Genomic DNA, 12,692 nt, shown 5'->3' with positions numbered 1-12,692 from the left:
AGCAACACATGTTGTACCCACCAAGCAAACAGCAGAGCTTCTCTACCTCATAACACTGATATTGTGTACTGGATGATTCTTTGTAGTGGGGGCTGCCTTGTGTATTGTGGCGTGCTTAGCAGCATCCCTGGCTTCTACCTGCTAGATGCCAGCCAGTAACATGTCACTCCCCAGTTGTGAAAACCAAAAATATTTCTAGATGTTGCTAAATGTCCCTGTGGGACAAAATTGCCTCTGGTTGAGAGTCACTAAGTTAGATTATTTCTTCAATGGCAGGTGCCACTTTCACCTCATGGAATGCAGAGAAAATCCTAATATTATTTACACTGGGATGGACGTATTGATCTATTCAGAAGGAGAGAGAGCAGGCTCAAGGACTCCAGCTGGCCCGGGTTTTGTGTGGCTGTTCTGAGGCCTGAGAGCTCCATATTTCAGCATTCTCCAACTTAGAGCACACTGCTGGGGAGTCCTGTCCTGGGACATGTATATTGATAAACTTCGTGATCTTGGGTTTCTCTCTTGGTTACCTCATTAGTTCAGAGCTTTTTCTCTTACGTTTCACGAAGAAAAAAGAAACTTACATTCCAAGAAGGATGACATATTTTGTACAAATTTGTTATTTCTCAGTCAGTTTGTTGGATTCTGATTGTCATCATAAAAACGGTAAAAGAATAAGTAAATGCTTAAACATTCATAATGCAGCTGACAGGTCAGCATTTACTACACGTCCTAGAAATCAACATTATAAAAAGCTTGTGAGGGGTTAGTTGGGAAAAGAGGAACTCCAATTTATCAATGTTCACTCTAAGCTGATTATGGGTTTATATATTATATAAAACCTCTGATATATATGATATACATAAAGTATATAGCCTGTTACATATAGTATAAATATTTAGATCCTCCTAAGACCTATAGTATATGTATTTAGATCCTTCTAATAATGGATCTAAATATATATACTACATATTTACTATAGTAATGGATCTAAATATAATACTCTATAACAGATGGTTATTATATGCCTATTTAAATGTTCTTACCAATTACAGAATCTCAGTGTACATAGTTCAATATTTATAATGTTTAGGGTTAGGATGTAGCTGAGCAGTGTTGAGTAATCTTTTCCTTCTTTGCATGTAATTACTCCACGCTGCTATCTTTTATTTATTTTTTTCGATGAATATTAATTACATGCTAGACAATGAATATTAATTACATGCTACCTATTACATGCTAGACACTGGTGTCAGAGCTGGCAAAGAAAGTAAGCTGAAGATGGAATACATACTTACTTACAGTGACAGAATTATCTATTTATCTTTATTCAGCTAAACTAAAAGCACTATACTCATTTGGCAGGAAATATACTCTTTGTAATATCCATTGTGCCTGCGTAAGGTACTCAGACTCTTTCCCCCTCATACACTCTACCCCAGTAAAAAAACATCTGGGTGTTTCGTGCACTCAAGTTTCAAAGAAAAAAGTTTGTCCAATCATGTACCTATTACATTTTGGTTAAATAATAAATAAATAAGCTTTGGGTGACAAAAACTGACACTGATCCATTTTTCATGATTCAGTGTAGGATAGCTGCTAATTCAAATAAAGTGACCCAATATAAAATATTATATGGTGATGTATGAGGCAATGTTTTGCTGTTCTCATTTATTAAGCAAGTGCTATTGAGCAAATACTAGGTAGCAGGTACTATAATCTATTTCATTTATTTCCAGAGTACTCACATCACTCCTATTTTTGGCATTTGTCTTTGCCAGAACTATGTCCATGGCATCAGGAATGCTGGTGAACTTATTTTTGTCTGGAGGCTGACGATATTTCTTCTCACTGATGATTTCTGAAGCCCGCTTGTTCTTTTCTGCCTCTAAAGAACCCAAGGGACTCCATCCTATGCCTCTCAGCCACTCAAGGTCAGACTTATACAGATTCTGTGAAAAGACAGAGCAAGCCATCAAAATCTCATTCTCACCTGGACTCTTGATTCAAGCGATTCTATGCATTACAAACAGATTCATTTTAGATTTTCATAATAATTCCTCTTTCTAGTTTCTGCTTTTCTTTGACTAAATAGCTACTCATATAAAATATGAATTAATATATAAACTATTGGATTTAATAGAAACTGACCTCACTTTGAAGTTCATAAACTTTCTTAGCTTGAGTAACATCATTCTGATCAGGCAGGCACGTCCAGTGATGTAAGTAGTTCCTGTAGTCCACGTCACTAACCAAGGCCTGACACTTCTTGGCCAGTACCACTCCCAACATGTCCACTGGGCTGGAGAACTTAGTTTTCCACTTCTCAAAGTCCTTCTTGTATTCTCTTTCACTCTGCATTTTGGCTACATTCATGGACAACACAAGTTTTGGATCATCTTGCAGATTCCGGAATCCAATATGGTGGCCAAGTTGCTTTCGGTAGCCTTGTTTGTATTTAAACTGAAATCAGAGAAAACACAGTTCTTTCAGTAACACAAAGGCCAAGGTAAGCTCAACTGGCTTTTCTTTCTTTTCTTTCCTTCTTTCATTATTTCGAGACAGGGATCTCACTATGTTTCCCAGGCTGGTCTTGAACTCCCAGGCCCAATCTTCTAGCTTCAGCCTCCACAGTAGCTAAGATTAAGGGCACATGCTACCCCACCCAGCTTCAATTTGTTTTATTTTAATGTTTGTTTTCCAAAACTGAAATGAGAGAAGGGCTGTCTATGCTAACAGTATGGAATGTTTACTTACTTAAATTAAGCCTTGTTTACATGGAAGCTTCTGAAGAAATCTAATGTAGTTGAGTATCAAGAGGTTATGAGAAGAAATTAATTCTAACTAGATGCAGAAATATATGCTTGGTTGTGCTAGATATTGTGTATGCTGACTTTGGGGTTGTGTTTAATAAAGCTCTTGTGATATTCTTATAGAAATGATATCCTCATGGGTTAAATGGCAGAAAAATTAGGAAGATGCATGACTTGGTAAATATGCCTAATAGTGCAGATTAATTTCTTAAATAGCAGGATTTTTTTGTGGTTTGCCACGTGGTTATGTCATATAACCTTGTCCTGTTTGGGATCTATATCTTGCATGTACAGATGGCTAAAAATAACTAAATATGTTAGATTAGAAAGAAAATTCCACAGGAGCTCAGCATACTGGATGGGTCAAAATGATTACATAAATGTAAGAGAGTAAAAGTAAAATTTGGTATTTAGATTCAATTGAGAAAAACAATATTAGTACTAGATGGCAATAACTACAGTGATAATAATGAGTATTATAACAGCATTTACTTGACGTTAGTGCTGAACACATGTCATGCCTCATATGATACCCAATTTCATTACTACACATATAAAATATTCAGGGGTTTAAGTGGACTATAAACTTCAACATGAGCAATCTGACAAAATTGCTTTTTAAAAAGTAGTGCCATAAATTCTGTATGGGGCACAGATAAGCTCTCTGACCTGATCTCCTGTATCAAGAAAACAACACTGAATTTTGGGGGATTCTATTTCAACAGGAGTTTTGAAAAAAATAGCATAAGTTACAAATAGAATAATCAGAAGATTGAAGAATTCATAAAACTGAAACAAATGGAGGGCAAATATGAAATGTTTGAAGTGATATCAACTGGAGGAGGAAACAGGCTACTTTTTGGTGTTATAGCACAGAGAGCTAGAGCTTATTGGTAAAATACTTAGATAAAAATAAGAGAGTATGTAATGGCAATTGGAAATGATCTAACAAAGAAATGACCTGCCCTGATGGACTCCAAAATTCCTGTAAAGAATTTTTTTATTTTTGAGACACCGTCTTGCTGTGTTGCCCAGGCTGGAGTGCAGTGGTGCAATCACAGCTCACTAAAGCCTCAACCTTCTCAGCTCAAGTGATTCTCCCACCTCAGCCTTCCCAGTAGCTGGGACTCCAGGCGCACACCACAATGCCTGGCTAACTTTTTATTTTTTGTAAAGAAAGAATCTCACTATGTTGGCTTCAAGTGATCTTCCTGCCTTGGCCTCCCAAAGTGCTGAGATTATGGGAAGGGGCCACTGCACCCAGCCTCCAAAATTCTTATATTTTGAGGTATCTACAGACTGTTGGAGATGGAGACAAGGTAGGATGCTAAGTGTGAGATTAGATTAAATGTCCTTTATGCTATTTTCCAACTCTAAATTCTATGATTCTGATTCATTAAAAACTTACATAGTTCTGATTTTCTGAAATTTTATGAATACGAGGACATTTGAAATTGAGAGGAAACACATCTCTATAATAGTGGGAAAGTTTGCTTATAGTTCATTTGAGAGTAAAATTTCAAAAGGTTCTAACTAACGGGTTCACACAAAAAGAAATGTACTATCAAACGTTGAATTGTTAGGAAATTATTCATGTTATTTCTTCAATTCCTAGACTATCTTTCACTATAGCATTAAATGAAAATGAGTTTACACATCATTATTGCTTTAGGTTTATCACCTCGTTGATTTATTTCAACAAGGGATTGACTTGCAAGCTGGAGAGTGGGTAATAATATATCATTGAATTAATTTTCCAGCATTTCTGGAGTGCCAGAAATTAATTGAATTAAACAAACTCTTCCCTTATATTCTTAAAATTTATTCTCAGATTCCATCTTTAGGCACTTTCTTTCTCCACTCTGTACTTCAATCTGCATATTAACTAAATCACTGTTTTCTTTTAAAGATTTTGATTAAGAGGTCCTGCTTCCCTATGAAATCCTGGTAATTTATTCTCTATAACTAAGACCTTCTGAATTTTTGTGGTTAAGTTTTGGGATTAACAAAATGATATGCAAGCTATATGCAGAATATCTAAGTAAAATGCTTGTAAAAATTAATTAATCAATAGAGACTATATCTAGTTTTTCACGAGATTTGCTACCATTTCTAATCATTACTGGAATCTACCTTTGGGAGAGTGAGTCTATGAAATTTAGAACAGATTTTCAGCAGAAAGAAGAGTTAAGTAAACCCTTGGCACCTTAAACCTAAATTTCTGGATGTTTTTGGATTTTTTTATATCCCAAGGTAATTTATTACAATTATGTAAGTGCAAAATGGACTAAATTGAAATAATTGATGGCCTATTTTCAAACATGTGCATATAAAATCTATCAGCATCAGTTTGTTGAGGTTGATTTATTATCTGGCACTTTGAATTTGTCTAAAACAGACAAGTAGAAAACAGGAAAATTATTATATTTTCAGGCAAAGTAGGGAAAATCTGCAATCTCTGGGTCCTTTGTAATATCCCCAAGCACAGCATCTTATTCTAATACATCTTAGAGGTCTTCTGGCCCAACCTCTATTCAGGAATCCCCTTTTGACATATGAACAGTAAAAAAGAAGGGTGAACTCTGGATAAACAAAGAGGGTAGGAGAAAATGAAGGAAGCATTATATTTTGAAAGGTAAAGCCTATCCATAAAAATAGTTACCAACATTAAGCTACCTGATTCAGAAAAAAATATATCCTTCTAGAAGCCAAACTAGTACTCACATCACTAGCAATGTCTCTTGAAGCTTTAGCTAGCTGTACAGAAATCGCATCAACTGGGAGATCATAGCCTTTCTTCAAAGCTTCTTCCCATCCAAGTTTATAGAGTTTCTGAAAATTAAAGATATTCTTCAGCATTATTCTGTCTAAATAAAGAATCCCAATAGATAATTAGGGGAAAAGTTTACCTACAGAGTGAATATCAGATCAAATGCCATCTACCCTATCTTTAAAGATATGGATAAAAATAAAATGAGCTGTTTCAAGGAGTAGAAAAGCACTGACTCAGCATCATATGACCTGGCTTTAATCTTTTTGGCTGTGAGAATCCTGGTGGTAAACATATTTTATCACAGCCTCTGCTGCTCAGAAACAATTTGGTCATATCAGGCATATCAGGTACCTTTCTCACTGCTGTTAACTAAAGCCTGGGCTTACTATTTTGTAGATAGATATTAAGATAATTGCTAATGAAAAGAAAAACAGGTCACACATTTTAATTAAGTGATAAAAGCAATAAATGGTGAAATGCCTTTTATAAATTGCAATAATTTAGTTGTAATCTTTCTGAGTTGACTTTACTGATTGAACGGATGTATGTGTGTTAAAACTGGGTAATAATAAAAATAGCTCATAGTTATCCAGTACTTTCCATGGGCCAGGTACTGTGTTGAGGGTCTTACACGGAATTTCCCATTTAGTCCTCATGGCAATCCAATGTCATAGGCACCTTTATGGTCCCAATTTTAGGGATGAGGAAAGTGAGACTGAGAGAGGTAATTGAATTACCAAGCATCATACAACTCAAAAATGGCAAAGCCAAAACTCATACCAAGTTGGTTTGATGCAATTTTTAATTTATTTGTGTATTTATTTATTAGAGACAGGGTCTCCCAATGTTGCCCCAACTGGATTCAAACTTCTGGGCTCAAGGGATCTTCCTGCCTCAGCTTCCGAGTAGCTAGGACTACAGCTGCATGTCATTGCACCTGGCTGTTTGGTGTAATTTTTCCAACTATTATCTATTGATTTCCTACTTGGTACCAAGCACAACAAGCACAGAGATGAGCAGGCACAGAACCTTCCTCCATGAAGCATACAGTGGTGGCTGATGCCTTTGCCCTTAACCACTCTATTTTGCAATATCCTGGGCTAATCACTTCCAAATTTTCATTATGTCAACATTTATATCAGTATTTACTATTACATTATTTTATAAGTTTCACAAGTTTCAATACAAAACTTAAAAGTAATTTTTATTAGCTTTACCTGACTATACATTGTTTGATTCTGCTTGGCTTGTAAAATATCTGGTGTATCAGGCATCACATGAATCTTGGTCTTATCTTTATTCCAATCAACGGTGTATAAATGCTAGGAAGTAGGGGGAAAAAGATATGAAATTTGAATAACTGTTTGGGACAAGCAGGAAAGAAAAATACATATTTATATAGTAGTACTTGAATGCACTCAATTTGAAGTAGCAAATAATAACTAAGGTAGCATATAATTCAGAAAAATCCCTAAAAAGAAACTCAGATTAAAAAAAAATCTTTCAATTATTTCCTATTCTCTACAATGGATTGAACGTATTCAAGATATAATAATTAAAAACATGAATAATTTCTAACCCAATTGAAGGTAGAGAGATGAAAAAAGTAAGAGGTGAGCAGAAGAAGAGGAAGGTACAGGGGAATGATCTGGAATGGTTTGCCACAGCCTAGGAGTGATGGACCTGAATTAGATTTCTCTAAAGAAGAACAAGATCCTGCTAGCCTTTCCTCACATGGGAGCTGTGTGGAGGGCCACCGTTGTCTCTACCTTGTTCATGGTATGTGCATTCTGCTTGGCAAGCACCATGTCCATGGAATCAGTCAGTTTCTTAAACTGGAAGTTGCTAGGGTGCTGGCGGTATTTCTGATCACTGGCATATTCAGTTGCTTTCTTGGCCTTCTCCACTTCCAGGGAACCTGCTGGACTCCAGCCAAGCCCTTTGTACCATTCATTGTAGTCTTGCTTATATTCATTCTATAAAGAAGATAAGTAAATTCTACTTTATCTTATCCATTTAGATACAAAAGCATGGCAGGTAAACAGATTGTGAATCTCCCTTCCCATGCTAGGATTCCAACCATCACCCAAGTAGAAGAGAGGCTTACATCACTCTGTATGCGATTCATATTCCTTGTCAGCTCAATGTTCATTGCATCTGGAAGGAGGATGTACTGGTGAATCAGGTGCTTGTAGTTAGTGTTGGTGATGTTGGCTTGGGCATCCTTGGCAGCTGTGACACTGAGCATGTCAGCAGGCGTGTGGTAGCTGGTCTTTGTGTTCTCATAGTTTTTCTTGTACTCCCGATCAGATTGCATCTTAGCCACTTGCATGGAATGGACTAATTTGGGATCATCCTCAAGACTGCGGAAACCAACCATTTTCCCCTTCCCTTTTTCATAATTGTATTTGTATTTATACTGTGAAGAAAATATGAGTTTTTACACAGAGCAATTCCTTTGACTAAAAATCAGTCTAGTGTCAATATGCTATATTTCATTAAAACATTTGTATAGAGTTCTACAGTTCAAAAACATATTTTTTTCATATTTATTGGTGTAACTTAATACAACTTTCCCTTGTGGGGTAGATGGCAAAGTTCTTATTACTGCCCTCATTTTATGGATGAATAAGCTGAGACCCAGAGAGCTTAGCAACTTGCTGAGGCCACTGAGAATTAGAACCCAGATCTTGTGATGATGCATCATACTGACTTACATATGTAGTTTCCCATTAGTGCTAAGAGGACTTTAGTAGGTAATAATACAGAAAGTTTTAAAAAGCAAAAAACAGAAAATTTCTCTTAGTGCTGTCCTAAGAAATCATCCTGTCAGTCATTTACTGGTGAGAATAGGTTCAATTATGAGACACACTGTGTAATTTTTGAATAGTTTTATATTTGTGGAGCTCCTTTTTCTTTAAGACTCCCTAAACTGCTATAATGGGGAAGAAACTGAACTATTTATCATCCCAACTTTCTTCTATAGAGGGGAGATCTTGATCCATAAAGAGCTTCTTTTTCTGCCTATCTCCTTGTCGGGTTGAGTGTGCAAGCTGACGGCAGAAGGTAGTAGAGCCAAATTACTCCAGTATAATAGAGGGGAGAAGAATTTGGAGGTCTCAGGATAATAAGAGAGAGTGGGATGGGCTGGACAGGTAGGGAAGATGAAGAACAAAGATACAAGAGGAAAGAGAAAGTAAAACTGCTGGGTGACCAAGGGACAAGTGTTCTGAAATGTGCTCCTCCCAGGACCTCCAAGTCACTAAATGCTCCCTGTGAGTGGATTTCTTGTGGAAGCAACCAAATGAAAGAATTGAGTTTCATATAGGTGGCATATTATGACAGTGATGTGCTGGTACTCCTGCTTTTTGCTGGGGGTGGGGGGAAGCCTTACTTTGTAGTGTTTGCCAGTTTCTGTCATGTAAATTCACCCATCATAGCCAATATCAAGGTACCAATGGTTTAACAACGGGTTTGCAGAAATTCCTGATTATTTACTATCACCTGTCATGAGCCCAAATGATCAGCACCCTTGCATACACGAGCATCCTGTTAGGAAGTCAGATCTGAAGAAACAGGAGGCAAGAACAACACAAGCCTTTCACCAAGAAAGTTTAGATGACTTTGAATTTCTATAAGCCATAGCCTTGGTGACAGATTCAAAGTAAGTTTACCTAGATCTCATGATTCAGGGAGCTGACATCTATGAGGGTCATAATGTGGTTAGCTTGGTGTTTTTTCAGAAATATCAGAGAAAACACTAAAGCAAGGTTAAGAGGCATTCACAGACAGTGAAATCCACTGCTTTTCATACTGTGTCCACTCAGTGTTTCCAGAACTCAGCCCTTATTATTTTGGTTCCTTAGAAACCCTGAGTCAGGTGACTGCTTTCCTTCGGACTTACATCACTTGCAATATCTCTTGACGCTTTGGCAGCTTTGATAGGAATTGCATCAGGCCTGAGATCATAGCCTTTCTTTTTAGACTCTTCCAAGGAAAGTTTGTAGAGTTTCTGTAAAGAGAGGTGAAGGGATGAGTTTTCTTCTAAATATGAAAGCCTGGACTTATTTTAGAAGAGTAAACTAGCACTGTGGCATCTTTTTTTGTTTTGAGGAGAATGCTTCATTGGTGTGTCAGTGGCTGAATGTTCCTACAAGTAATGTATCTGTGTTTGAAGAAAAATCTGTAACAAACTCAAACATATTTTCAAGAAACTACCAGAAAAACTAAGAGTTACTGGTCTCTATTAGGTTGTAAATATACTTTAAAAATGTGAAAGTCCCAAAGATTCTCACTGATGCAAATAAGAGTTAAAAGAAGACTACAAAACAGCCATGTTCTTACATCAAAAGAAAACTTCAGTTTTATAATCAACCCTTTTATTTGTATAATAATGTGGAATCTATATTTTTTTTTTTAAAAAAGGTCAGCTAGTCCACATCTCTGTGGAATTCAAACAAAGATAAGAAAAAAAAAATGGGTAGGATTAGAGGATTTCCTAGCAACTATGATTAGGACAAAAAAGGAAATGAAATAAACATCAATGCATTTTCTAACAAGTGTTGTACATTCCTTGTTTTGGGGTTTGCCCCCAAATTCTCCAAAATGTTTTTCTTCCCTTTCCATTTAACCCTTTCTTTAGAACATCTTAAAAGTTCGATGGAAAGGCTCTTTAAGAACAAAATGCTAGGACTCTCATTTCCTTTTTCTCTTCTCCTGGCCCCCGAGCCTCTCTTCTTTCTACCAAATCTCTCAATTTAATGAGTGCCTGCCCCTGGGACAACATCACCCTTCAAATTTTTAACTGCTTGGCCCAACCCCATCGACAGCCCTACTGCAACTCCATGAAGGAAGATTAGAAAGAGAAACAGTCTCATGTGTGGATTTCCACCATTATTTTTTAAACATTCACTCTTATAATTGAGAGAGATGTCAGTTCATTTGTTCTTACTGGTTCAAATCTGCTGGAGAGAAAGATGAAAATGGGGGGAACTATACTTACATCACTCATATTAATTGCATTTGCCTTTGCCAAAATAATCTGAGGGATATCAGGCATGATGTGTACTTTGGTTTTATCAGCCTCCCATGCTTGTTTGTAGAGATGCTAGGAAAAAAACAGTGTAAATTAGTGTTTAAAATCTTAAAAGAAGCTCACTTAGTACATACATATCATTGTGCATATATAGCAATATCTAACTAGGTATTTATTTATTTATTTGAGACAGGGTCTTGTGCTGTCACCCAGGCTGGAATGCAGTGGCACAGTTATGGCTCACTGCAACCTCCACCTCCCAGGCTCAAACAATCCACCCTCCCACCTCAGCCTCCTGAGTAAGTGGGACTACAGGCATGTGCTACCAAGCCTGGCTGATTTTTATATTTTTCATAGAGACGGGTTTTTGCTATGTTGCCCAGGCTGGTTTCAAACTCCTGAGCTCAAGCGATCCACCTGCCTCAGCCTCCCAAAGTGCTAGTATTACAAGTGGGAGCCACTGCACCTGGCCCCAAAAATTTTAATGGAAGTGTTGCTTATTAAAACAATACAGCAAAGAGGATATACAATGGAAAGTAAAAATGCTTTTTCCCCTTATCTTACAGCATGGAGATAGCATTTGCCTCCTAAAATTTTCTGTGCATATTAATAAAAATACATATGATACTTTTAAAACACAAATGAAGCCATGTTCTACATCTTGCTTTTTAATTTAATAATATAGGTTAGATATCTTTGAACCTTCTTACAATAATTTGCTTCATTCATTTAGAGAGCTATATAATATTTCATTAGGAAGTATAATCTAATTGATTTAACAAGTTAGTTCTCTGTTGATGAATATTTAATTTATGGTCTCTAGCCTTTTTCTACTACAAGCAATGTCATGATCCTTGTGGTGGACATGGAGATATGCCACCAATATACCCATTCAAGGAAGGACCTGATGCCCCAGCTTTTGGCAAACAGTCTGTAGTCATCAGCTGTCTCACTCAAGAGCATGCCCTTCCCAGATAACCACATCCAACAACTCATCGAAGTGGAGGTACACAGATCTAGCCATTTCAGTTCAGTGCATGTCTCTACTGACAGAGACACTTGAGAGCCCTCTGTGGGACTGGCCAAGACTTTGTTATACCAGCATCACTCTTCAGCTTCTCCACCTGCCTCGTCCTTTCCTCCCAAGGACTAGAATCCCCCAAAAATACTCTGTACCCCAATTTTCATCTCAGCATCTCCTTTCAAAAACCCTAAAATGCAAAACATAGTCTCGTGTATATGTATGTCTATGTATCTCTGCACACATACATAAAGATTTCTATAAGGTAATGATACCTGAATTTTTAATTTTTACAAACATTAACAAATTGCCCATTAAACGTTTAACAGAAACTCCCTTACAGATACTATGTGTAATATAGCTTTCTAATTTTTGCAAATGCAGTAGATGAAAAATGTTATCTCTTTGTTTTAGCCAGTCTTAATTAAGAATAACATTCTTCTGGAATAGAGGTTGGCCAATTTTTTCTGTATAGACAGAAATTCGTTAAATTTCAGGCTTTATGGGCTGCACAATCTGTCATTAGCTACTCAACTCTGTTGTTGTAGTTCAAAAGCAACCAGAGACCATATGCAAACAAATAGCTGTGGTTGTGTTATTATAAAACTTAATTTATAAATACAGTTGTTTTCTGAACCTTGTTTTAGACCAGCACTATACAACAGAACTTTCTGCAATGATGGAAATATTCTGCATAATCCAAGGTGGTAGAATCTAGCCACATAAGTTGATTGATGTAGCTAATGTGAATGAGAATCTGAATTGTTAATATTAATTAATATAAATATAAATCAACATATGTGGCTAGTAGTAACAGTATTGGACAGTGAAATGCTAGTGGAAAGAGCAGTGCCTAGTTATCAGAATCCCTGTTCCAATCCAGACCCCGCTGTTGACCTGCTGTGTGCCCTTCGGGGAGGTGCTCTGCTTCTCTGGGCTGTTCTTTTCTGAATTTTGCAATGAATCTGCGATTCAACTTGATGATCACCAACATGTCTCTCAGTACCAGTGTGTGCTGGTTCTATGATTCTCATCTTGGCATCATTATCCTGA

At 36.8% G+C, this 12,692-nt stretch overlaps 1 protein-coding gene across 1 annotated transcript in view; it reads right to left on the bottom strand.

Annotated features, from left to right (window-relative positions):
• Nucleotides 1-12,692, bottom strand: part of NEB (nebulin) — a 217,375-nt gene that overhangs the window by 136,416 nt on the left and 68,267 nt on the right. Inside the window, exons 47-54 of the mRNA XM_017523188.2 lie at nt 10,586-10,690; nt 9,488-9,595; nt 7,691-8,002; nt 7,353-7,559; nt 6,801-6,905; nt 5,535-5,642; nt 2,149-2,460; nt 1,746-1,949 (exon numbers count right to left, since the gene is read on the bottom strand). Of these exons, the coding sequence (XP_017378677.1) occupies nt 1,746-1,949; nt 2,149-2,460; nt 5,535-5,642; nt 6,801-6,905; nt 7,353-7,559; nt 7,691-8,002; nt 9,488-9,595; nt 10,586-10,690 (1,461 nt within the window). The remainder of the gene's footprint in view (nt 1-1,745; nt 1,950-2,148; nt 2,461-5,534; nt 5,643-6,800; nt 6,906-7,352; nt 7,560-7,690; nt 8,003-9,487; nt 9,596-10,585; nt 10,691-12,692) is intronic.

The sequence above is a fragment of the Cebus imitator genome, unplaced genomic scaffold (genome assembly GCF_001604975.1).
Source record: "Cebus imitator isolate Cc_AM_T3 unplaced genomic scaffold, Cebus_imitator-1.0 Scaffold27, whole genome shotgun sequence".
NCBI lineage: Eukaryota > Metazoa > Chordata > Mammalia > Primates > Cebidae > Cebus > Cebus imitator.
The sequence above is the reverse complement of the archived record's forward strand: the minus strand, read 5'-3'. Positions and strand labels throughout refer to the sequence as shown.